Here is a 21,775-nt window from a genome sequence, read left to right on the forward strand (position 1 = left end):
TATGTGAAACCAAGATGTGAGCAGCCACAGTATGGCAGTACAGAAAAGCCGAGGCTGTGGGTCCCTTCTGTTGTTGTATGGGCCTATTAAGGTTAATAAAATATGTAGCTCACAACAGCCTCTAGCTCTAGGCCCATCATCCAAGATGCATTATCAATCCTTCTGATAATTTTAAAATTGGTTCCCTGCAAAATAATCTCTTTTCCAATGCACATAAGCTTGTGTGTAATGCTCAGTCCTCACAGTGACTCTTCAGTCTCAAGACAGACAATGCTGTGATGTGATTTGAGCTGCTCAGCACATGCTGTTCCCTAGGGCATAGTGAGTGCTGGCAGGACCATTTCTTTTATTTTTCTATCCTAGTTCACTGCTAATTATATAACCTAGAACTTATTCCCCCTCTCTCTTTTTTTTTCTTTCATTACTCATGTCTCTCCCTGTAACCTCTTACAATGCCTGCTTTTCAGTAAATGACATTTTAATTTGCATTTTCATTATATATATATATATATAAATAATGTAAAGCCCTTTTGCTCAAAATAAATGATTTTAATTAGACCATCTCCATAGCTACTGTATTTTAATGTACAACAGGAGATGCTTTGCTCATGTGGAAAAATGGGAGGTGGGGTGGGAGGGGGCTGTACCAATTACTGGAGTGAAAGCAACAGTAAATAATTAAAAACATCTAAATGAAGCTTATTTTTGATATTAAATGTGCTGGCTTCTGCTGTGCTCCCACGTGTCTACTGAATGCTGCAGGTATGAAGATATTTTTAGGCAAAATAAGAAATGATAAAATATGGGAAAGAATTCGTATCTGCACTAAGGCAGTTTCTGTGTGGCTAGATACCTGCCGGTACCAATTGCTGTAGGCACTATGAATTTGTAACGTCCCCTTCAGTCATTTTTAAACTGTTGATCTTTGGTGTAGTAGGACTCTTGAGAGAAGGATGCTGTGGAGAATCCCATTTGGGTTCCTATCTGGCTGTGCAGAGAGCCAGCAGAGATTGCAATTATGGGAGGGCAGGCTGTGGCCTCAGGCCAGCTACTAGGGCACAGAAGCTGGAGCAAGGTGACAGTGCCGTGAAAAAAAGTCCCAACAGCAGCTGAGCTGCTCACCTCTACTCTGCCTCTGTAGCATAATTCAGACAGGGCAAACACAAAGGCATGTGTCTGTCCTGCTCCTGCAGCAAAGACTTCATTTAAAATACTAAAAGAAAAGTCTTTTTTTTTTGCCAATATGTCTGCTTGCCCTTTGACACCAGGTTATCATCTCTGGTAATGCTAATATTTTTTTAACCATTTCAAAATTTCTCTTTCAAGTACAAATCATAGACTGGTATGTAATGTTGCTTTGCGAACTCTACCAGTAAATGTGTGCCACTCTGGAAAACCCGATAATTTGCAAATGCTGAGATCATGAGTCAGGCCACTGACCCTCCCAACACAAACACAAAGGCAAGCAAATAGCTAAGGGTTGAAGTCCTACCTGTAGGTTGTCACACATCTCCTGGCTGTATGTCAGGCGCTGGATCTCTGTAGGAGAGCTGAGGTACAAAGCTTGCCCTTCATTAGTGAAACAAAAGGTCCGTGCTATCCTCATATCTGTTACAGGCAAATAGTTGATGTCCAGCAGTGGGCGAAGGCTGGGCAAGCTGAAGAGAAGCAGATACCTGTGTTAGTCACCAAATGCCATGCCTGGTATAGCTGTTCTATGGCTGCATTTCAAACACACATGTCAGTCAATGGTTTTCATAACTGGAATAGTTACAGTGCAGTTGTAGGAGGAAAATTTCTGCCATAAACACAGCATCTTTCGTTCATACTTTGTTTTCCCGCATGGAGATGTTTCAGTTGCCTTGCTTCAGTGATCCTGAGGCTTCTACTGCTTTATGGATTTGGGACAGGCCTGAAACACAGCGTGGCTTGTGCCATGCGGCTGGGGCAGGGGCTTGCCAGGGTCCAGTGCTAGGGTAAGGTCTGCCCCCAGCTACCACGTGGGCTGGCATGGGAGATGGTGTGGGAGGGTGCTGCTCACACCCTGGGCGCAAAAGTTCCTGCTTCCTGTTTGCTGTGCTCCAGCTTCTCCTTCACCTCATTAGCTGTAGAAGAGGACAGCACTTTCCAAAATTTATCTGACCTGGCAAGGGGATGGTAAGGGTGATGAGGAGCTAGAAGGATACTGCCATAAGATTAGTTAGATAAATACCTCAGTGTCATGATGTGCCCGTTGGCACAAAAGCAAGCCAGACAGACGCTGTTACAGAGGGTGACCACATCTGCTCGCAATAAAAAGGAAGTTTCAGTGATGTTGTGCACATAAAGACATGTTTGGGAGGGCAATGAGAAGACTTTGGCTTGTTTTTCTGAACAAATGACTGCAAATTGATGATCACCCATATCCTGGGAGGAAGAAGGGGAATGCATAACAAGTTTCCTTTTTCTTGTTTTTTCACCATCATCAGCACTGTTTGGGTCCCGCCACACTTCATACGGTGGATGTGTCAGAGTCCCCATGCAGTCCAAGCATGTGAAGGTCAGCACGGCTCCTTTCAGTGTCAGAACTGTGCCTGCAAAATATAATTTCCTTTCACTGGCACTAAAACAAATCTGGTTGTCAGTACTGTGAACACACGAGGCATAGCTGACATTTAGGTTTGCCTTTTGTAAACACAGCAGACATTAATCTAGCTAAGTTTACAGGTCTTTCTTGCTCAGTTCTTCCTGACCACACAGGAAGGTGAACAAATATGCTGTGGTTACTGAAAACATCTCAGGCAGCCTGTATCAAACACTGTATATAATATATGCTACTGAATACCATAAAGATAGTAGTACATTATACTAGTAGGACATTGGTTCCCTTGTTCAAGTAAAAATCACTCTCAGTCGTGTGACTTTCTAGTGTTACTGTTTTAAACAATCTCAGGGGGGCATTCCTATAGTTTCCCTGAAGAGACTCACTCTTAGATATCCTCTGATTTTTGTCATTATTTTCCTTCAACCATACCAAACATATACTGCCTCCCCTCAGACCTGCCCTCTCTTTGCCCTCAATTCTTTCTACTCTACCATCTGTCACTCACTCAGCCAAGAATCACTCCTGGTAAATCAACCTGCCAACATTTTTGTTTCCTTTTCATGAGCTCCCTTCTGTTTCCCTGATAACAAGAGAGCCAAACTGTTCACAGCATTGCAGATAGGATCGTGTAAGAGCTATGTACAGAACTGTAGTTGCCCAGTCTGAAGCAACTCTGCTTATTTCCATATCCTTACAAGACACATGTAACTTTGCCCAAAGTCTATGGTAATCATCTTCACAACCAAAGTATCTTAGTTCTTGAAGTTACAGGTGTCTCATGAGCATCTCTTTGTACTTCTGCACCCTCAATGTAGTGAGTTACCATTGTTTGATACATTTATTGAGAAATTTTTGCCAAAAAGGCTGTACAAAATCATACAGTTATTCCCCCTGTTGTATCAAGATAGTAAGTAGATGTACTCTTACCACTTGGTGAGACCATGACTGGCTCTGTCTGCCGTAATTCATCACTAGCAGGCAGATTAAGAGAGAGGATTAAGACCATACCAAGGCCTGTTCCAACCCAGAGACAGGGGGAGACAGCAGAGTCATTCTTCCGGGCGAAGGACTCCACGAAGTACAAAGCTGTAATTGCTTCCTTTGAGTCCCTGTCGATACTGGATACACTGGAGCTTCGGGAACGGCTGAAGGAGTTTTCCCGGTTTTCTGCATAAATAAATACAAGCAAACAGGCATAAGCTGGCAATCTTAGGACAGACACGAGCCTTCAGCAAATATGGTAGAATACATGAAATACTGAGTTCTTATAACCTGGGCAAACATCCTGATACTAGCACAATACCACCTTTTTGCCCGTACATAAATAGGTGTGGAAAATGCTGGCAGACCTCATCAGATAGCTCTGCATTAGAAATAGCTGCTTATTATGCAGATTAGCATAGCTAGCCTAATTAGAATTTACAATAGCCTTAGCTCAAAGGACTTGTTCTAAATAGCATGAAATAATTTTAGACCCATATGTCACCAATGCATTTAAAATTAATCCATGTATCTCATCGCTGCAGGACATGAAGGGAAGGAGCCATTACCAACTTCAGAATGCGTCCTTTGCCCTGCTGCTGTTTCCATCGCTGGGGATTAGTAGCACTGCGTTCACAACTGTTGTTTATTGTCAGCCTATTAATAACTGCTCTCCGGGGAATGGACGCCCATTGCTAAAATGGACCCCAGCCTCAGAAGTGTCGCAGGGTGCAAATCAGCTCTGGCTTCCAGGTACTGAAATGAGAGGCTTGGTCTGCCTCTTTGGCAACAACTGCACAGTGAGCCTGCACTGACAGGTTCATCTTTTTCCCTGTGCTTTAGCAGGCAACACTGAGTGTCAGCTGAGGACAGAGCCATATTGTCCTCACTGCAAATACATGTGTACAGAGAAATGATGATGAGCACGGCCTGACTGCTGCAGGGTTCAAGGTTCTCCTCACTCAGCCTTGCCCTGCATCCAGAAAAACAAAAGCTGCGCAAGGGAGCTCCTGCCATTACTGAGAAGTGGCAGCATGGGAGGCTAGAAAGTCACTGAATAGTCAAGGAGCCAGAGGGAAGAAGAGAGTAGGAGTAGCTGTTAGCATAGTCTTTGCAAAACAATTTGTGCTAGTACTAATGTCTATCAACCTGGAGTCAGAGGCTGTTCTAGACCATTTGAAAGCTCCCATGTTCTTCTGCAACATAAACAATGAGAGGGCCAGGAGAGTCTGCAGATAGAGGAACATTTGGAGCTACTGCACCTGAGATAAGAGGCTTGCTTCTGAGCCTGTCACTACTCAGTAGATCTGTGTCTAGTAATGACATTATCCTTCTTATAGCTCAGAGGAAAGAACTGTCTCTTCAGAGCCAGTAGAAATGACTAAGAGGAATGCTTCCTGTCATGGCTGAGCAATAAAATTAGAAAAGACTCACTGTAATATTCAAACTTAAAACTGGATTAAGCCTGATATTATGTTGTATTGTTGTCCTGCTCTCCACCAGAAAAGGCACACTGAATCTCCTCCTTGGACAATTTGCTTCAGCGTTACATTCCCTTACCAAGATGACTCCATAGTAGCTGCCAAAATTATCCTCTTCACAGAAACTACCTGGGAATGTCTGGAGAGAACCAGGGCAGAGCATTACTACAGCCACAACAGACATTACTGTATATGCCACCTTACAAGCTGGCACACAGGGCCGGGGGCTCATTGTCATTCTGCTTGTTCACACTTGGTACAGCTTCTCTTCTTCGAGTGCATCCACAACTTGCCAAACAGGAGCTTCACAGGGTAGCATCCCTCGGCATTTTAGTCCCGCTCTAATGGAGGAGAAACATGCCCAGTTGCATTTCCAAGCATTGGCTTCTCCTCACCCCCTAACACCTCTGCGTGGGCATTACTGCTGCTGTCCAGGTCTGGCTCGGTACTGCTAAATGTATCTGCATAAAAATGGGATTGTTTAGTCCTGTGCAAATGCACGTTCTAATACCTTGAGAATTGGTGTCTCCCATAACCTCAAGCACTTTGTACTTCTCCTGCTGTGGAGTGGTTGGCCCAGCTCCTTCCTGAGCACTGAGACAACTGCTGGACAAAGGAGGAGCGGGCAGAGATTTTCAAGGCCCCACATATTTTTTTTTCAAAGGGTACCTAATTTTTAAAATATATTGTTATATAATTCATTTTCTCTTTAAGAGGTATATTAGTATCACAGTCACATTAAATTCAGATATAGTGGTGCTCAAACTGAGAACAATGTTGAAAGGACAAACGCATCTGCTCAGTTAGCGTAGGTGACATATAGGGAACTTAAAATATATGATGCGCCATTTGCATATGTCATCAAGCTTTTTCCCTCCCTTAAATAACAAGAAATGTTCCTCACTCCTGTGCAGTACAGTTAACTAATACCTCTTAGCAGAACTGACATTAATAGATAGAATCTTTGGGACACTTTTGGGAACATACTGTGCCATTTTCTATTAAATACACTACTCAAACTGAAATTCAAAAGACCAACATGACATATCCCTCAAACTTTGATGTCATTAGACATATCTGAACAGGAAAGTAAAACCTATGAAAGGTCACAATCACTATGGGAGTTTATTGGCTAGCTCTAAAACAAAGTAGAAATCTCTCCTGTTCCTAGATTTTTGGGATAAAAGTTGATTTAGGACTATTCCATGGGACTCCTTTCTCAAAATGATTACACCCAAAATTCTCTATTTAGAAACCACCCCATTATATTTCAGAGAAACATAAAAACACTTTCTTTGGGAAGCTGTAAAAATTTGCAAGAGTCTTTTCTAGCATGATTTAGATCTTCTAAAAGGACGTCCCATCTGCTGAAAGCCGTCCTATACAAACACTGCCAGTCTGTAGTAATCCTTAACTCTACCGCCAAATCCTGAGTTTTCGATTATATTTTCCTTCTGTTGCACGAGGGTGACTAGCAAGAATGTCAGCTGAAACGCATCTTTTTGCATGATTCTGAACCAGCATCATGACCACTTCCAAGTGCTTCCTGTAACCCAAAGCCAAACAAAGTTTATTCAGTTTCCCTGCTTCAATAAGGGGACAGGCTGTTGCTGCTCCTAGAATCTGGAGTCCCTGCAGATACAGGAGTTAATCCCCTGGAAGTGCCCTGGGAACCTTCCTGTCTTCCATGGAAGCCCTCTTGCACAACGCTCCTGGACTCTGGAGTTTGCTGGGAAGGTGGCCTTTATGCCTTCCACTTCTAGGGACCCATTCCCTATTAGGAGGCCAGACTGCCAAGCCTCTGCAGGACTGTGTCTCTTCACTGCTTTACCACAGAAGGGACGACCTTTAACTCTGGCAGCATTCCCATTTGTCAGCGGAGTTTAATGATTCTAGATTTTCCCCAAAATTTACACTGCATCATAAAGCAGGATTTTTTTTCCCCCTACATTGAGTTCTTCCTTACAAACCTCTATTTTAGCTCCTACTTTCAAGTTCCTAAATTAGGGAAATCCCCAAGACCTACAACATGGAATTATTTCATAAACCTGAGCAGAAACCAGGTTTTTCTCCCAGAATACAGGCATTTATTTATTTGCTTGCTCTTCTCCAAAACAGAAGCCAGAAGGATTCTGGATGAGGAGCACCTGATGGCATATTCACTGGCAGCAAGACAGAGCCCAAGTGGTCGCTTTTCCACCAGACGTGTCACTACTCACCAAGCCTCCAATCTCTGAGAAATGAATATCAGCTCCCAGAGCTGCTGCTGCTGTTTAGGTGCAGTCTGGGTCTGTGACCATTTTGGCAGCAGTGCCAGCCAGCTCAAGTTTGCTCTGTTTTCTACTTGCACTCCTCTCTTGCAGAAGTGAGCAGCCTCTTTTAAGTAGACCACATGTTTTGCGGAGTCAAATGCAACAATTTCCTTGAATTTATATGGATGAAAACAAGCAGAAAACGATCAAAACTTCAGATCTGGCTGTCTCTACAGCACTCCTATCTGATTTCTACCTACACTTTTCCTCTAGAGGTCAGCTCTCATATCTCACATGGATGGGCTAGTTAAAAAGCAGACCATGACACTGTTTTCAAAGTTGTTACTTTAAATCTAGTAACGGTGTCTATGTCAACGAACTTGCTAAGTAGATCAAGATAAGGAATCAGCTTATCATGTAATTTCTCACAATCAACATAAGATTATACCTTTCAAGACATTTTTCCTACTGCTACAATTTGTTAATGCAAAGAATGTCACAGTTATACTGAATATAGTCTATGCTACATTGGATCAGGCTAAAGGGTTTCTCAGATGTCTTCATACTGTGGACTGCTTTTCAATAAAGTGATTGTCTCCTGGGGTCCTCCCCTCTTTCTCCTGACATGTGGGAAGTGACCTCTTCCACCTGGAACACCTAACAGCTTCTTGTGGAAGCTTAGCAGTTGATTATATTGTAAAGTAATGTCAAGAAACTGAAGTATAACTCCTTTGAATGAGTTAAACCTTGCCCTTTTCATTTCTGTTTTTACCTTCATTTTATTTCTTCTCCCATCTGTTCTGTTCATCTGTCAAAGGCAAATACTTTTCCACAGTGCCCTTTCCCTCTTCTCCCCCTCTACAGAACACCCTGCAGCATGGCGCTTTCACAAATACATGCTCCTGCCCCTAAATTGCCCCTGGCTTTGAGGGAGTCCAGTATTCCCTTTTCTCTGAGAGGCATATATCCAACTGTTGCAATCCCTCTACTCCTATCCAGTCATCTCTTTCTCAGCCTAGCATGTCCTTTTTCTTCCTCTTTTCTCTGTAGTCATGGTTTTATTGGCCCTTCCTCCTTTTTTTCTGAATAGGTCTACAGGCTGTTCCTGCAGCTGGAAGCACAGGAGCTGACAGCACCATCAGAGGGGTCCAGTGTCCGCTGACAGCTAGTAAGTGAATATGAGTTGGGAAATGCTGCTATTCAGGCTATTAGGCTAGAGCTCTAAGCAAAAACATTATTATTTGCAGTACATCCCAGGGGTTAAGATCACAGTCTATGAATACCACTACTCCAAAGATTAGTTCTGCTTTCTTCAGAATGTTTGAACTCATGGTGCGGGTTAGTGAGATGCAGATGGACACTCAAGAATCAACTTCCTTCACAACATGAGATTGACTGTTAAATTCCAGTTATAAGCAATAGCGTGCAAGTCAAATGCTTCTGATGATTAAAAAAAAAAAGAAAAAAAAAAGAAAAACCTCTAACTTGCTACCCACCTCACTGACAGAAACAGACAGGACACCTCAACTCACATGCTAGGATAAAAAAAACGAAGCCAGTGTTTTTAAGTCTTACCTTTGTTCATCCATGTGTGAGCAGTACAGTGACGCTCGTCTTGTGAGAATGTACTGATTCCGTGTAATTGCTGAAGCATTGCCCGTCTGGAAATGTAACCTACTGCCACAAAACCGCATGCATTGCAAAAGGACAAGAACAATTGAGCCAACCGTCATCATGACATTTATGTGAAAGCAGCCCTGAGCAGTTACTGTTCTAGCTGGTTCCTTGCCTGACAGAGCAGGCCCACTGCACGGGTATCTAGGAGACGATTTAATCTTGAGTTCTGGTGTTTTCTGAGAATTTAAAAGACAATATCAAGTAAACAATTCCATGTTTCAACTACCACCTTTACAGAGCACTGGAGGAGAATATTTTGGCCTTTATTTATTATTTTTTTTATTAACTCCCTTTTGTTTATTGGGAGTAACACTGGAATTTCCTTACTTTCCAATGGAATTAAAAAAAAGAAAGAGAAAATACTAATGAAAATACTTAAGCTACTGGCTTGTGTATCTTCAGGAATATTTGAATTTCTCTACTCTCAGGTGCAGCAAAAGCTTCGCAAGGGGAACATATCCTCACATATCATCTTTTCCACGAGATTGTCATTGTGATTATGCTAAAATAACGGAATAAAGACTAACATAGAAACATAAAGTCATTCTCTTTTTGAAGTAGGAATCGTGAAAGCAAAAGTGTCACTTGGTATGAAGAATGAAAAAAACTATGAGTGACAAAGAGGAATATTTTCACTGTAAGGTTTACATTCATTCCTGGAGAGTTTTGCAATCAACTGTCAGCATCCTGGTTTCTCTTTGTAGGTTTTCTCATGATTTTAAAATACTGAATAACTGATCTGCTTATAAAACCTATATTCACCTTTTTGATATGAAAATCAGTATATTCTGGAAACAAAGCTAAATGATTAATGTTCTCCTCATTTGGAGATTTCTGAAAGTTTCAGTCCCAAATATCTGACCTGACAGAACCTAATGAAAACACTGAAACATTTGCCAGTTTTAGTATCACCACCTTAAAATTTTAAGAGAAATCTGTCACTTTTTAAATATGCAAGTTGTTATTGATTCAGGAAATCATGCAAAGCTCTGAATGCCAATGTAAACATACAGTAAAGGAATTACACTTCAAACATGAATTTGCACGCAGTAACGTCATACGGACATAAACAGAGACCGAACTGTATTAGTGACGGCAATGCTTCAGCAACACAAAGGAGAAAGGGGCAGGAAGTAACACTGCAGGGTTTTCATACATTCAAGAACACTGCACGTTTATTTGGCTAAAAACACTTTTGAACACACTTTAATAGCGCCACTCTAAAGCTGCGTTCCACATTAAAGCAATCCACTAGAAAGCAGCAGAAGTTGTTTTAAGCGCAAACGCTGCACTAATAATTTGGAATTTTACTGTGAATTACTTCCTATTGGATCAAATCAGACCGATTTCCCTAAAGCTAAAAGAATGTGAATGTATTGCTTGCAGAGCATTCAAACCAGGATGGCTATGTTTGCTTACACAGACCTCACACCTGTGGGACGCTTGACCCTGCCTGAAAAAAGCTCTGGAATGGATTATCCTGATGTTGCCATAGTTATAGCAGTGTAACTCTAATGGCTTCATAGAATTATACTGACATAAGACTGATGTGAATGAATGGCAAATAAGCCCTGAAAAGAGAAAACAGATTCAAGTCACCAGACCTGGATCTTTATTTTGATATTTCCAGAATATGGAAAAGTTCAGGCTTAGATTTTGCTTCAGCATGTTTAAAAAACAGAAGGGAACTGTTACAGCCAGACTGTTTTTCATATTAAGAATAAGGTAGAAATAGCATTTTTATAGCAAGATAAAAATGTCAGAGATCTTTACAGTAGGCAATCTGTACCAATTTTCCATAATCAATTGTATGAATCACTTGCCTGTACTTTCACAAGCAAAGTATTTTCACATTCATCACTAAGATCTCAATTTGAATACAGATAATAAGTTTAGATTTATGTTTTTAGTGAAAGATATCAGAAATCTCTAGAATTTAAATCCAAACCTAGAACACCCATTCTGGCTGAAGCATCTTCATAACATTCACAGTTCGGAAAAGAATAAGTTGTATAATTTTCATATGTGAAAGTGCCCAAGGGTAAGCAGGAGACAAAGGGCATAACAGAAAAAAAAGCCTTAGGTTCATCCAATAGAGGAGTCAAAATAGCTACTATCATAACGAAGCAAGTGAAAGCATTTTAAAGGATTTTTTTTTTTTTTTTTTTTTTTTTTAGTTCTCTGCTTGCTTATTGAATACAGTGTAACTCTAGTGTTATTATGAAGTGTTTCATTTTAAAGTAAACATTTGGAAGGGCTATTCTCATGTAACTTGAGCCATCTAAAAATATTCATATGCTCTTCCCTAGCTCTGTATACATAACATCGCAGAACCTTTTCCATTCTGCCACAGAAGCATCAGAAAGGACCTAATGGTGTGCTTCACTTCAAAAAAAAAAATCAGATATAGAACAATAATTTATGTTGCTCAAAAGTGATTGCTAACAAGCAGAAAAACCCAGTGTGCAGTGCAAAATGCACCTTCCAAATTCAACACCTCTAGAATATAAAGTGAAATCAGTTTAACTTGGCATCAAATCATCATTTAAATTAAAGCTGAGTAGACATTCAGTGAATGTAAGAAGAGTAAAATTTTTGTTTAGTTGGTTGTTTTAAAAACAAGGAAAATTTGCAGATTCTTATAAGAAAACAAGTGAACCCTAACATTCAACAAGAACCTCACAGAAAAACCTCACATGCCTCCAAACAAGGCTCTTGCCCCTTTCTTGCCTGGATTTTCCTAGCCACTAGACGCCCTAATTTCTCAGAACCTCAGGCTTTAGATGACCACCTCTCCACACTGCTTCTTCCAAGGACATGGACATCTAAAGTTCTCCTGTGACCAAGTTTAGGCAGACACACACTTAAACTCTACTTAAACCTCTGAAGGAAGGCAGTGGTTAGATCTGATGAAGATTATGATTCTGCCCAAATGATGACAGCTCCACTGACTTTTCACAGTCAAGTGATTGTAGCACTCAGCAGAAAGCTGGAGACCCTCAGCTGTAGACCCAGATAAGCCTGAGAAGACTGCATCCATATCTTCTGCAGCTAGGGCCACAAAGGTATTCAGACTAACAGGTATTCAGAGTAACTTCATGTCTCTCCTTGAAGTTGAGCCACTACGTAGCCAGGCACAGTAGAGGGAGCTTTACTTCATCCGCCTGGTTATGATGCTCAGCTGTGAGGGTGAGCCTATGGCTTGTGACCCTTCTGTTCCCATTTTTTATTTGTTGAGGACTTAATATAATATGCGAATGTGTGGGGAGCTACACTTGGACAGCATCCTTAGGGCCTAGAGACTAATCTCCCCCTTGCCATAACAACCTACATTTTGTGCAGGTCCTCTAAACACCAGACTTCTTGCGCAAGTGGTGTGCCCCATCCATCTGGTTAGGACTTTTGTTACGTTAGGCAGCCGACCCAGCCTGCATCCCAATTCGACAGACTGGGGTGGGTGGGCTGGATTGTGCCCTTACTCTGATGCGGCTGCACCACATGCAGACTGGGTTTTGTCCCTTGCTCACTTGTAAAATCTCTTCACAACTCTTTCCTAAGAGGAAGCAGGAAAAGAGTTTTTTAAATATTTTTTTATCTGCATCAGAAAACAAGCAGACACACTCTTCTCTCCATCATAACTAAAAACGAATGTACCATTACAGACAAGCCATTCCTGGAAACTGCTATATTCCCTCTTGATAATTTGTGGAGCTTACAGTTTAGTGCTCAAATGGAGTACTTTGAAATGGATAAGAAAACCTTACAGCAGACACTAGAATATCCTTCCTTTGAACACTTGCTTTTTTGGTGCCACATGTTTTATTCTAGCTATGTAGGATTTGCTCTTAAGAAATCTGTGAGTCTGCAGCATCCAGGAGGCCAGGAGTGGTGTGATTCTGCTAAGCGTTGGGAAAAAATCCTCTCAACTTTCTTAATAACTTATTTTTTTATTTGAGTAAAGCTTTCTGCAGTGAGAAACAGACTTTCCAGATATCAGACAGGTGCTCTGCATAACCTTTTTGTCTGCCTCTCTTAAAGAGAATACGGTGGTATTTCTTGTGGAGCTAGTGCAGACTGCGGCTTATCATAGTGTCTCTAAACTATTTCCTACCATACTATTCCTATTGTTACTCGTTACAAATATGTAAAATACATTAAAATGCTACTAAACTTGTAATGATTCGCAAATAGAACCAACACCCTAATAAATCACTCACTGAGAAATAAAGAAAGAAATCTCAAGTCAAGGGCTCTTCCATCTGCTGTGAAAGCCTACCTAGCGAAAACCCCTGCCTACTGACAGGTGGTTCCCTGAGTTCTGTAATGTTTCCACTGATCTAGCAAGTGTCAGTTTGACTGGCTGGCTGGGAAAGAAAGTCTACCAGAAATCATCTACTTATTTCAGAATATCAAGAGGCACAATGTAGGGAATGCAATGGAGAATAGCAGCTGTTCTGAAAACCTGCCAGAGATGCAGTAATCTCTTCAGAAAGTTAATTTCCGCAAGTGACTCTCCCACTTCCCCACTATCTCCCTTAAGTTGTCACTCTGCTGTAGTAATCTACGTCCATTACTTCCTGACCTTCTCTCAGAAGACATGGACAGCACTTAACTTCCTTCCTCTCTGCAGTACCCTGCCATGTATTTGAAGCATATTGTGCTTCCTCTTCAACACTTCTCTAGATCAAGCAATCAGGTTGTTTCTATCTTTCCTTAGAGGCCCAGGAACCATGGCCTTTGAAGACTGCAGTTTCCATCTTCTAGACTATCAACAGTTGGTTTGCATCAACGTGTGGGCTTCAGACCCAACAGACCCAAGAAAAAGGGATACAATGATAAAAACTGAGACATCCTCCTCTTGCCCCCTCCCAAAATGAGAACTAATGGCTCCATTCATTCATCCAGTCCAAAAAATTCCAATGGAATATGCATAAAACACTACCACAAATAGCATAACTGCTTAGCCATAATTTACCAGAGAAAAATTGATACAAAATTTATAGTAGTAACGGTAAGAAATACTGGAATACACAGCACAAGACATCAGTTGAGTCTGGTTGCCCAGGCTGCAGACTTTCTATAACATGACCACTCAGTGTTACATTTCCAAGGCCTAAACTACAGCATACAGGGATTATGATAACAAATGTTAGCACATTTTCATGTATGTATTTACAGGCAAATACTGATTAAGGTACAGATAGATTCTGGAAGCCTTGTTACAGAAACAATAGACCAGTAATGGGCAAACTTCAGAAAGTTATCTTAGAATTTGCTGAATCTAAAAAACAAAACAAAAAACTCACCATCCCTAAGCCCCCCAAACCTAAACCAAAATCTGAGAAGAAGAAAAACCAGAAGCCCCTGCCAGGCCATATATGAAGCTTCTTATCATGTTCATCACTAAAACCTCTGAATAAGAACAGAAGTTTAAAGTATATAGCATATATATAGTTCAGGTACTATTCATTTCCAGAACATATTGGACAAAACCAGGCAAGAAACAAATTACCAACCCAAGAACAATTTTAGTCTTTCTATATGCAGATTCAAAAGAAATGCTTCATGTAAAAGGTATACTGGATCTTTTAAAATGGAAATTGCATTGTACTTGCCATAGAATTTTAAATAAAGTCACTGAAGATAATGGCTAACAATCCCTCAATGGTTGATTTTGCTAGCTCACAGTGGCATTTCAATTCAAGTACTCTATATCAAGTGTTGACTATGCATAACCAAATGAGTGAACCAAAAACTCAAGTAAATATTGAAACCGAATTATATTAAAGAAAAGCTAAAATAAATTCAAAGATCTTGCCCTTAGCATTCTTAGAAAATTGCAGCATACCTCAAATCCTTGTTAGGATTCCTTGTTTGAGGACAATTACCTAGCACTAAGACCTAATGAGCCTGCTGTGGGCCAGCTCATCTACATTGAAATTCTTGATCAGAGTAAGATCTCTGCTGTTCTAGACGGAAATGGGGCTTTAATGAGTTTAATGAGTATGCAGTATTATTTCTTAGACTGAGGTGGACTGTGTAGGATCTGTGCAATGGCACAGAAGGCAAGCCAGTTAGGGCTGCACGTTTTCCTCATGGAAGCTAAATGAAAGGTTAATAGACTCCCTAGTTTCAATGTTTCTATACTCTATTCAGTATTTCTGTACTGTATTCATATTGTATTTCTGTATAATACTGTATTCAGTGTTTCTGCACTGTATTCATACTGTATTTCGATGTTTCTCTACACTTGCAGACAAAACAAAGGAATAGCTGGAGCCCAGAGCTGGAGCAGATGAAGAGGTGATCAGTGCAAATGGCCACAGCCTGCAAAGAAGTCCACTAAGCTTGGAGTAAAAAACACATGCCTTTTCCACAGGATGATATCGTGGGAAGGAATCTCTGTAAGGATCTTCTTGAGTAAGAATAATATGCATTCATGTATATTTTTTATAGCACACTGTTAGCTTGATAATTGAAAATGCTGTTTATACCCTGTGTAAGAAGGCCTTTTCTAAGAAATATATTTACTTACTCCTAAAGTCTCAGACCTAGTCAAAAGGACTAGAAGTAGTATGGAATTTGAAAGTTGTACAGCAATGGAATTTGGTGTATTTATGATTTTATTTAGGATGCACAGAAGTTCTTACATTAGTGCAAGGAAGAAACAGCTTGATCAAAATGATGTGAAAACAGGATTGTTCAGAATCAATAATATGCTATTTAGAACTTGTAAAATTTTCCACGTACTTTTCTTGCTAAAATTAGAAATAGAGCATTCAGCAGCTCCAGAGTTAATGAGTGCAGCTGTGACAATACTGCATTTATGAAAAATACTAAAAGATACACAGAAAAATCTGTAATATTTTAAATAGCATAAATGGTATTTGAGAAATGCTGTACTAAATGTCCAGCAGCAAATATTGACAAAAATATAATCATAACCAGCTATTTAGGTTCTTCTGGGAAAAGAAATCAGCCTTTGAAACTGAAATAGCAGTAACTTTTAGCCTGGAATAAAATTAACTTGCATTAAAATTAACTTGCATTTGAAAACCTTGAGAGCCTTATAACAAGCTTTCTATATCAGATGAGGATGCTTGGGAAAGACATGTTTAAGCAGTAACAATAGAGATTCAAGCACAATCACTATTCCTCTGCTACTGTTGCTTGGTTTTTGAACTGTTCTTCAACGAATGTGGAATAAATGTCAGCACTTTATGAAGCTTAACAGCTTGCAGTATTTTGACTGGCAGAAAGAAAGACCCCCTTCTCCATTTTCTTTCTAAGCTTGATCTATCTTGCAAAGACATTCTTCAAAATGTTTTTCTACAGAAGGAATCCTTTTACACATATAAAGAGGTAAGACTCAGCAAAACACCTTGAAGATCATCTAAAAGGAATGAAGTAACATCTTGAAGTCAGAAGAATTTACTGTGTGAAGGTTGCCTGAAAATACACTTGAGGAAAATGCTGGAAATACAGATGCTATTGCACTAAAAGATGAGATTTAAATAAATGGGTTTTGAAACCCAATGTGAGAGTAAAAGGATGATTTATTATTCTAATATACATCCTATGGTTAGTCACCAAAATGTATTATCTTTTTAATCAAATCAATTAGTAGGGGTTGGAAAGAGCAGGAACTGGAAAAATTATTAAAAAATCTCCAAGTGTTTTCAGTGCCTCAGAGACAGGCCCTCAGCATAAAAAAAGGTAAGAACCATCTACCCACACACAAAGGACTTTTTCGTGTCTAAAAAGTGCTTAACATCGCTGAGATAGCAATCTCTAATCAAAATTCTACTTAAGTAGAATAATAGAATCCTACCAAAGACTAACCTGAAATATCACCTCTCTCTGAAATAGCAAGGACATATTTATTTCTTGTAAATACATTCATTGCTTATTACAGAATATATTCCCGATTAGCCAAGAAAACCTTTTTTTGGGAGGGAAGAGGGGTTGAAAAGCCCAACCAGAGAATTCTAAGTACATTTTCTCTCAAATCTTTTAACTTCTCATCTTCCTTCCCCCTCACCCTTCTCTTTACCCCCAATGTAAGAAATGTTCAAGAATGAGATCAACTTCTACCGTGGTATTTAATATAAAATCCAACTGAGATAAATCAAACCACATGCCAAAGCAGTGTATCTAGAAAATCAAGATGCACAAAGAACTGCTAAGTGTCTATCATTCCACACTAATCAGTTAGAGGAGCCAGGATTCAACAGACCAATACCTCAGCCACCTAAAAAACAGTTTAAACAAGTTGGATAGATAGTTTCATTTCAGTGGGAGAATATAAAGCATCAGAAAGTTATTTTAGTCAACAGATGTGCTAAAGAGTGACTTGTATGTATGTTTGTGCACATAAACCCACATACTCAGGAACAAACTCAAGCTATACTCTATCATATTAGACGTTAATACAAAATATCCTGAAGACTCTGGCTGGCTCTTTCTTGAAGCACGAAAAACTGTTTTACAGTCATTTCACGGACCTTACTAAGAGCTGTAATACCATTTCAGTGACACCTGTGAAACTTTTAAATACGCCAGTTACATTAGTTTACTCCACATCCCTGAAATGAGGCTAGACGACTATCTCGAGAAAGATACATACTTTAATTGTAAACTTGATAGGTATTATAATTAGTGATGAGAAATACAAACTAAATCTGAATACCCAGAAAAGCATCATGATGCCATCAAAAGTATCACTGTACTCCTACACTTTTTGTGCATGAGGGTGAGTGGGATCTTAGGGGGCTATAGGTTCTCTCTTGCTCCTGCCATTGACCTTACTTACTTTGAGAGGATGGGAGGGAGAAGTAAAAGAAGAAACATAGAAGAATTGGGAAGCATCATGGCCAGGTTATATACAATTAGTGCAAATACTGCAGCAGTATCAGCATGTAACAATTCTAGTAGAGTTTGGCACTACATAGAATCAAGAAAAATATACAGCAACAGAAACTACTGTGGTAGTGATATATTGTCCACCATGAGCTGTAATATGACAAGAGTACTTACCATCTTTGTATGGTGCAGAGAGATGTGGATGGAAGTGTTATGTAAGAACTACATATTATGATCATCAATAATAACTAATTTGGAGGAAAATATGGTGATTACACAGGTGAAAATTTCTCTTATGCATAGGTGCTTATAAAGGCCTCACACCTTTCTAAATCTACTTTAGTAAAATATTCATTTATGAACCATTAATTAATCTGAATTTACATTTTAGATTATAGAAGGTTTAGTATTTAAACAGGATTACTTCTTATAAATGATTGCTGGAGGATTACTCTTTGTCATATGTTACACGAAATCTACAATATGATTTAACATTTTCACTGTTCAGCCTATGACTTCACCTATGAAGAATCCACAGTACTGCAGTGTTCACCCAAAGGCCAAGTCTACCCGACAGATGCCAGTCAGCAGCACTGTGTTTGCCACACATGGGAAGACATGCAATACCTGTGCTAACAGTTTTGGGCAGGTAAAATTATATCAGAAAACTTGGGCCTAGCAGTTGCTTTGTACTGGTAACAAAGTATAAATTTGCTACAGTTAGCCAAACTTCACTGAAATAATGTTCAGATGTGTTAAAACACTCTAGTTTTACACACAATCTAAGGCAATGGTTGGATGGTCACTAAAGAAACAGCTGTGTCAATTGAAATGTCACTACTCTTAGGGTTTTGTTCCTGTTCCTCTGCAGAAGGTTAATGCTCCTCTACTAAAGGCAGTGAGATAATGTGACCAAATACAGAAGGCTGTCTAAATTAAGCTAAATGATTCTGTACTTAAGCAGATGGGGACAGCTCGAACAATCCCTCTTCTATCATTATCTGTTCTGGCATGATAGCTTCTGGCAATGGGAGGTGACTTCTGGCAGAGGAGTAATGACATAGCTGGAAGCTGTTAACACCTGCAGTGAGCACAGTCCTTTTTGCAGCGGATGTCCAACCATGCCTCCCTGTACGTCCTGTGGATCAGTGTAGGTCAATGAGTTTCAAATCAAATGGAGGGAGCTGCTTGAGGACATTGCAGCAATCTTTGGGATATCAGCTCCATTCCAGCCAAGAACATAATCTTGGAGCCTTATATATTTAAATAATAAGTTTTCTTATTAGGTCTCAGACAAATAAACTGTATTTTTCTGTGGTGTGATCTCACACTAGTCATAAGAAAGACTCAGAAAGAATTCTTCTATTTTGTATTATCCTAAAGAAAAAAACCCACAAAGATTCTAGCAATTTGCAGCTAGTTACAAAGGTATTTGCTACAATTTGCATTTAAAAATACAAAATTAGATACTCTGAGTGATATAATTCTCCTTTGCTCTCTCCTCATCAACAATGGGTAAAACTGGTGAGTCCTGGTCCCAGCCATAAAGAACTTCTGTGGCACAGGCACTTTTGCAGATAGGCAGGTCAGGATACAAATGTTTCTTGCAAGATATGGGGTTAGGGGCATTGAGTTGCTGATGGCCCACAGTACATGGTATCATGGGCGGGGGGGGGGGGGGGGTCTAGGCAGGGCTACAGCCAAACAGCAGCCATAGAAGGTTATTCTCACTTAGACACTTAAGAAATTATCCTGCAACTTCACTGAATTTAAAAATGCATTCTTAAAAGAGTTAACTGTTAAAAACAATTTTTTAATTAAAATATTACATTTTATCACTTATATTGTTTAAATATTTTAAAATTTATATTTATTATTAAACAGTCAACACTACAGTTCTATTTTTTGGGGGGGGATATCATGCTTTTTCAGTTTTTGATAAGCTGAAGCTTTTCTGCACAGATAATGTATTCTTAAACTGCAGGAATATGGGAATAGCTGAAAGCCTGGGAGTTAGGAGAAAAGCAAAGGGCACCAACAGCAAGGTGAGAACACTATCAAGATTGAAGGAAAATATGTTAGCTGAATGCTCCTGCTTAAACCCTCCACAGTGAAGTAGCTGGCAGCGCTGAAATTAAAATGGGCTTATTCTAAGCTTCAAGCACAATGCATAGCCATGAGTGTTCCACTTTGTGTATCTCAGTTTTATTGAGTCTCTGTAATCAGGTAGATCAAGATTTGAAGACTGTTTTTTCAAGAATTAGAGGTAGAAATGTCTTATAAGTATAAAAATGAATTATGTTATGGGCAACAATTTTACAGTAAAGGGTGGCCAAGGATTGGGGAATTTTATAAAGTATTCGATACTAATGAATAAATAAATATATACGTGCAAAGCCTGAACTTACATTCTAAAAATATCTTACTCATTTTCCGACTTGATAAATAGAGACAATGAGAGTTTAAAATGTTAGTATTCCTGGCTGCCACAATTACTGTACAGAAGCCGCTATGAGCAATTGCTTTTTCGGAACAAAGCACCTGACTGGTAGAGGTGAGGGGACAACGGGAAGAGCTGGGAGAGGCTTAGCAACCCGCGTCTCTAGGCAGCACAGAGTTCAGGAGCAGGCTGGTTAGTAACGACACTAACACACAGGGACTACTCTAGTTCTAAACAGTCAAATGAAGACAGCAGTTCAGGGCAATGACTAAGACAAGGATCATGCTAAATAGAGTGCAACTTATTTGCTTTCACAGCTGGTGAGAAAGTGAAAAATCACAAATACCTAGAAACATCGTCATTGCCACCCACCTTCTGTGGTGACTGGGAGAGAAATCTCCATGCAGGCAGCAGACTGCGCTTTTCTAAAGGGGGGCCTCCCAGGCCCGCGGCGATTTGCTTTGGTGACATCCGCGCTAGACAGTCGTTTTCCTGAACTGCAGCTCTGGGACGTTGGGCTTGTACAGTGACCATTGACATGATCTGGAAAGTGAATGCAAAAATTACTAGGCAAAGTGTCAGCTCCCAAAATTCAGACTGGAGGAAAGACAGAAGTTCTGATATGTAGGAATGGTCTAACCCAAATCCTCTGAGCTAAACTATTTTTTTATCAACCCAACACGCATATGTAGGAATAACTCATCATATTTTCAAGGTATATTTTGAAATTGGACTGCATTTTGTTGACCTACATATACAGGCAGTTCATTGAGATATAGATGGTAACATTGCCATCTCTGATGTTGTGTCTTCTCGTTAGATACCGCATAAATCTGAAAACTATCTTTCCTTTTTGCTCTCCTAAATAATTGCAGGTGTAATTTACTACAAGATGGAGCTTAGCGCTAGATATCTTACCCACCTGACCTGCAGATGCCATGCAGCAGGCATCTATGTTTGGGATAATTATAAGACTAGCCATAATATTGCTTAGTGTTTTATTCTTTTTATACCAAATAGATTTATTTTACTGGTGAAAAAGAAAGACTACTGAAGAGGTGATATGTCTGCTACAGAACTAAAGATGTGAGGCTGAGTCTTACTTTGAAGCCATGCCACAGGCCATGGTCAATCAACACAGCAGATATGCTGCCGTCTGGTAGAAGAATGAAATAAGGCTGCAGGAAATGCTGGCTATATTAGTCTGTTCTTCATTGCTGAAAACACGTCTTTTAACCACAAAAATCCACTGAGCAATGCTTAGATCAGAGTTCAGAATGAGTCAGACTGGATCAGTGGACTACAACACATATTCAAGGGATACTTTTCTTCCTTTTACATTGGATACAACAGTAAGAGGACATGAATTACTGAAAGCATTTTTTCCCCTCAACATATGAAAGGATACGCAGCCAGAATTATTTCTGGTCTGCAGATAATTCACACTTACCATCAGGAAAACAATTCATGTGCTAAGTAATTTATGTAAATAACAAGT

At 39.8% G+C, this 21,775-nt stretch overlaps 1 protein-coding gene across 6 annotated transcripts in view; it reads right to left on the reverse strand.

Annotated features, from left to right (window-relative positions):
- The window catches only part of STXBP5L (syntaxin binding protein 5L), a 207,800-nt gene that overhangs the window by 3,304 nt on the left and 182,721 nt on the right, over window positions 1-21,775 (reverse strand). For 2 of the 6 annotated variants that reach the window (XM_064519788.1, XM_026103445.2), the window contains 5 exons: window positions 20,650-20,820; window positions 8,874-8,972; window positions 3,512-3,751; window positions 2,213-2,573; window positions 1,493-1,658 (listed from right to left, as the gene is read on the reverse strand). In XM_064519788.1, coding sequence (XP_064375858.1) covers window positions 1,493-1,658; window positions 2,213-2,573; window positions 3,512-3,751; window positions 8,874-8,972; window positions 20,650-20,820 — 1,037 coding nt within the window. The remainder of the gene's footprint in view (window positions 1-1,492; window positions 1,659-2,212; window positions 2,574-3,511; window positions 3,752-8,873; window positions 8,973-20,649; window positions 20,821-21,775) is intronic. The other 4 variants (XM_026103448.2, XM_026103447.2, XM_026103450.2 and 1 more) reach the window with 2 other exon arrangements.

The sequence above is a fragment of the Dromaius novaehollandiae genome, chromosome 1, assembly GCF_036370855.1.
Source record: "Dromaius novaehollandiae isolate bDroNov1 chromosome 1, bDroNov1.hap1, whole genome shotgun sequence".
NCBI lineage: Eukaryota > Metazoa > Chordata > Aves > Casuariiformes > Dromaiidae > Dromaius > Dromaius novaehollandiae.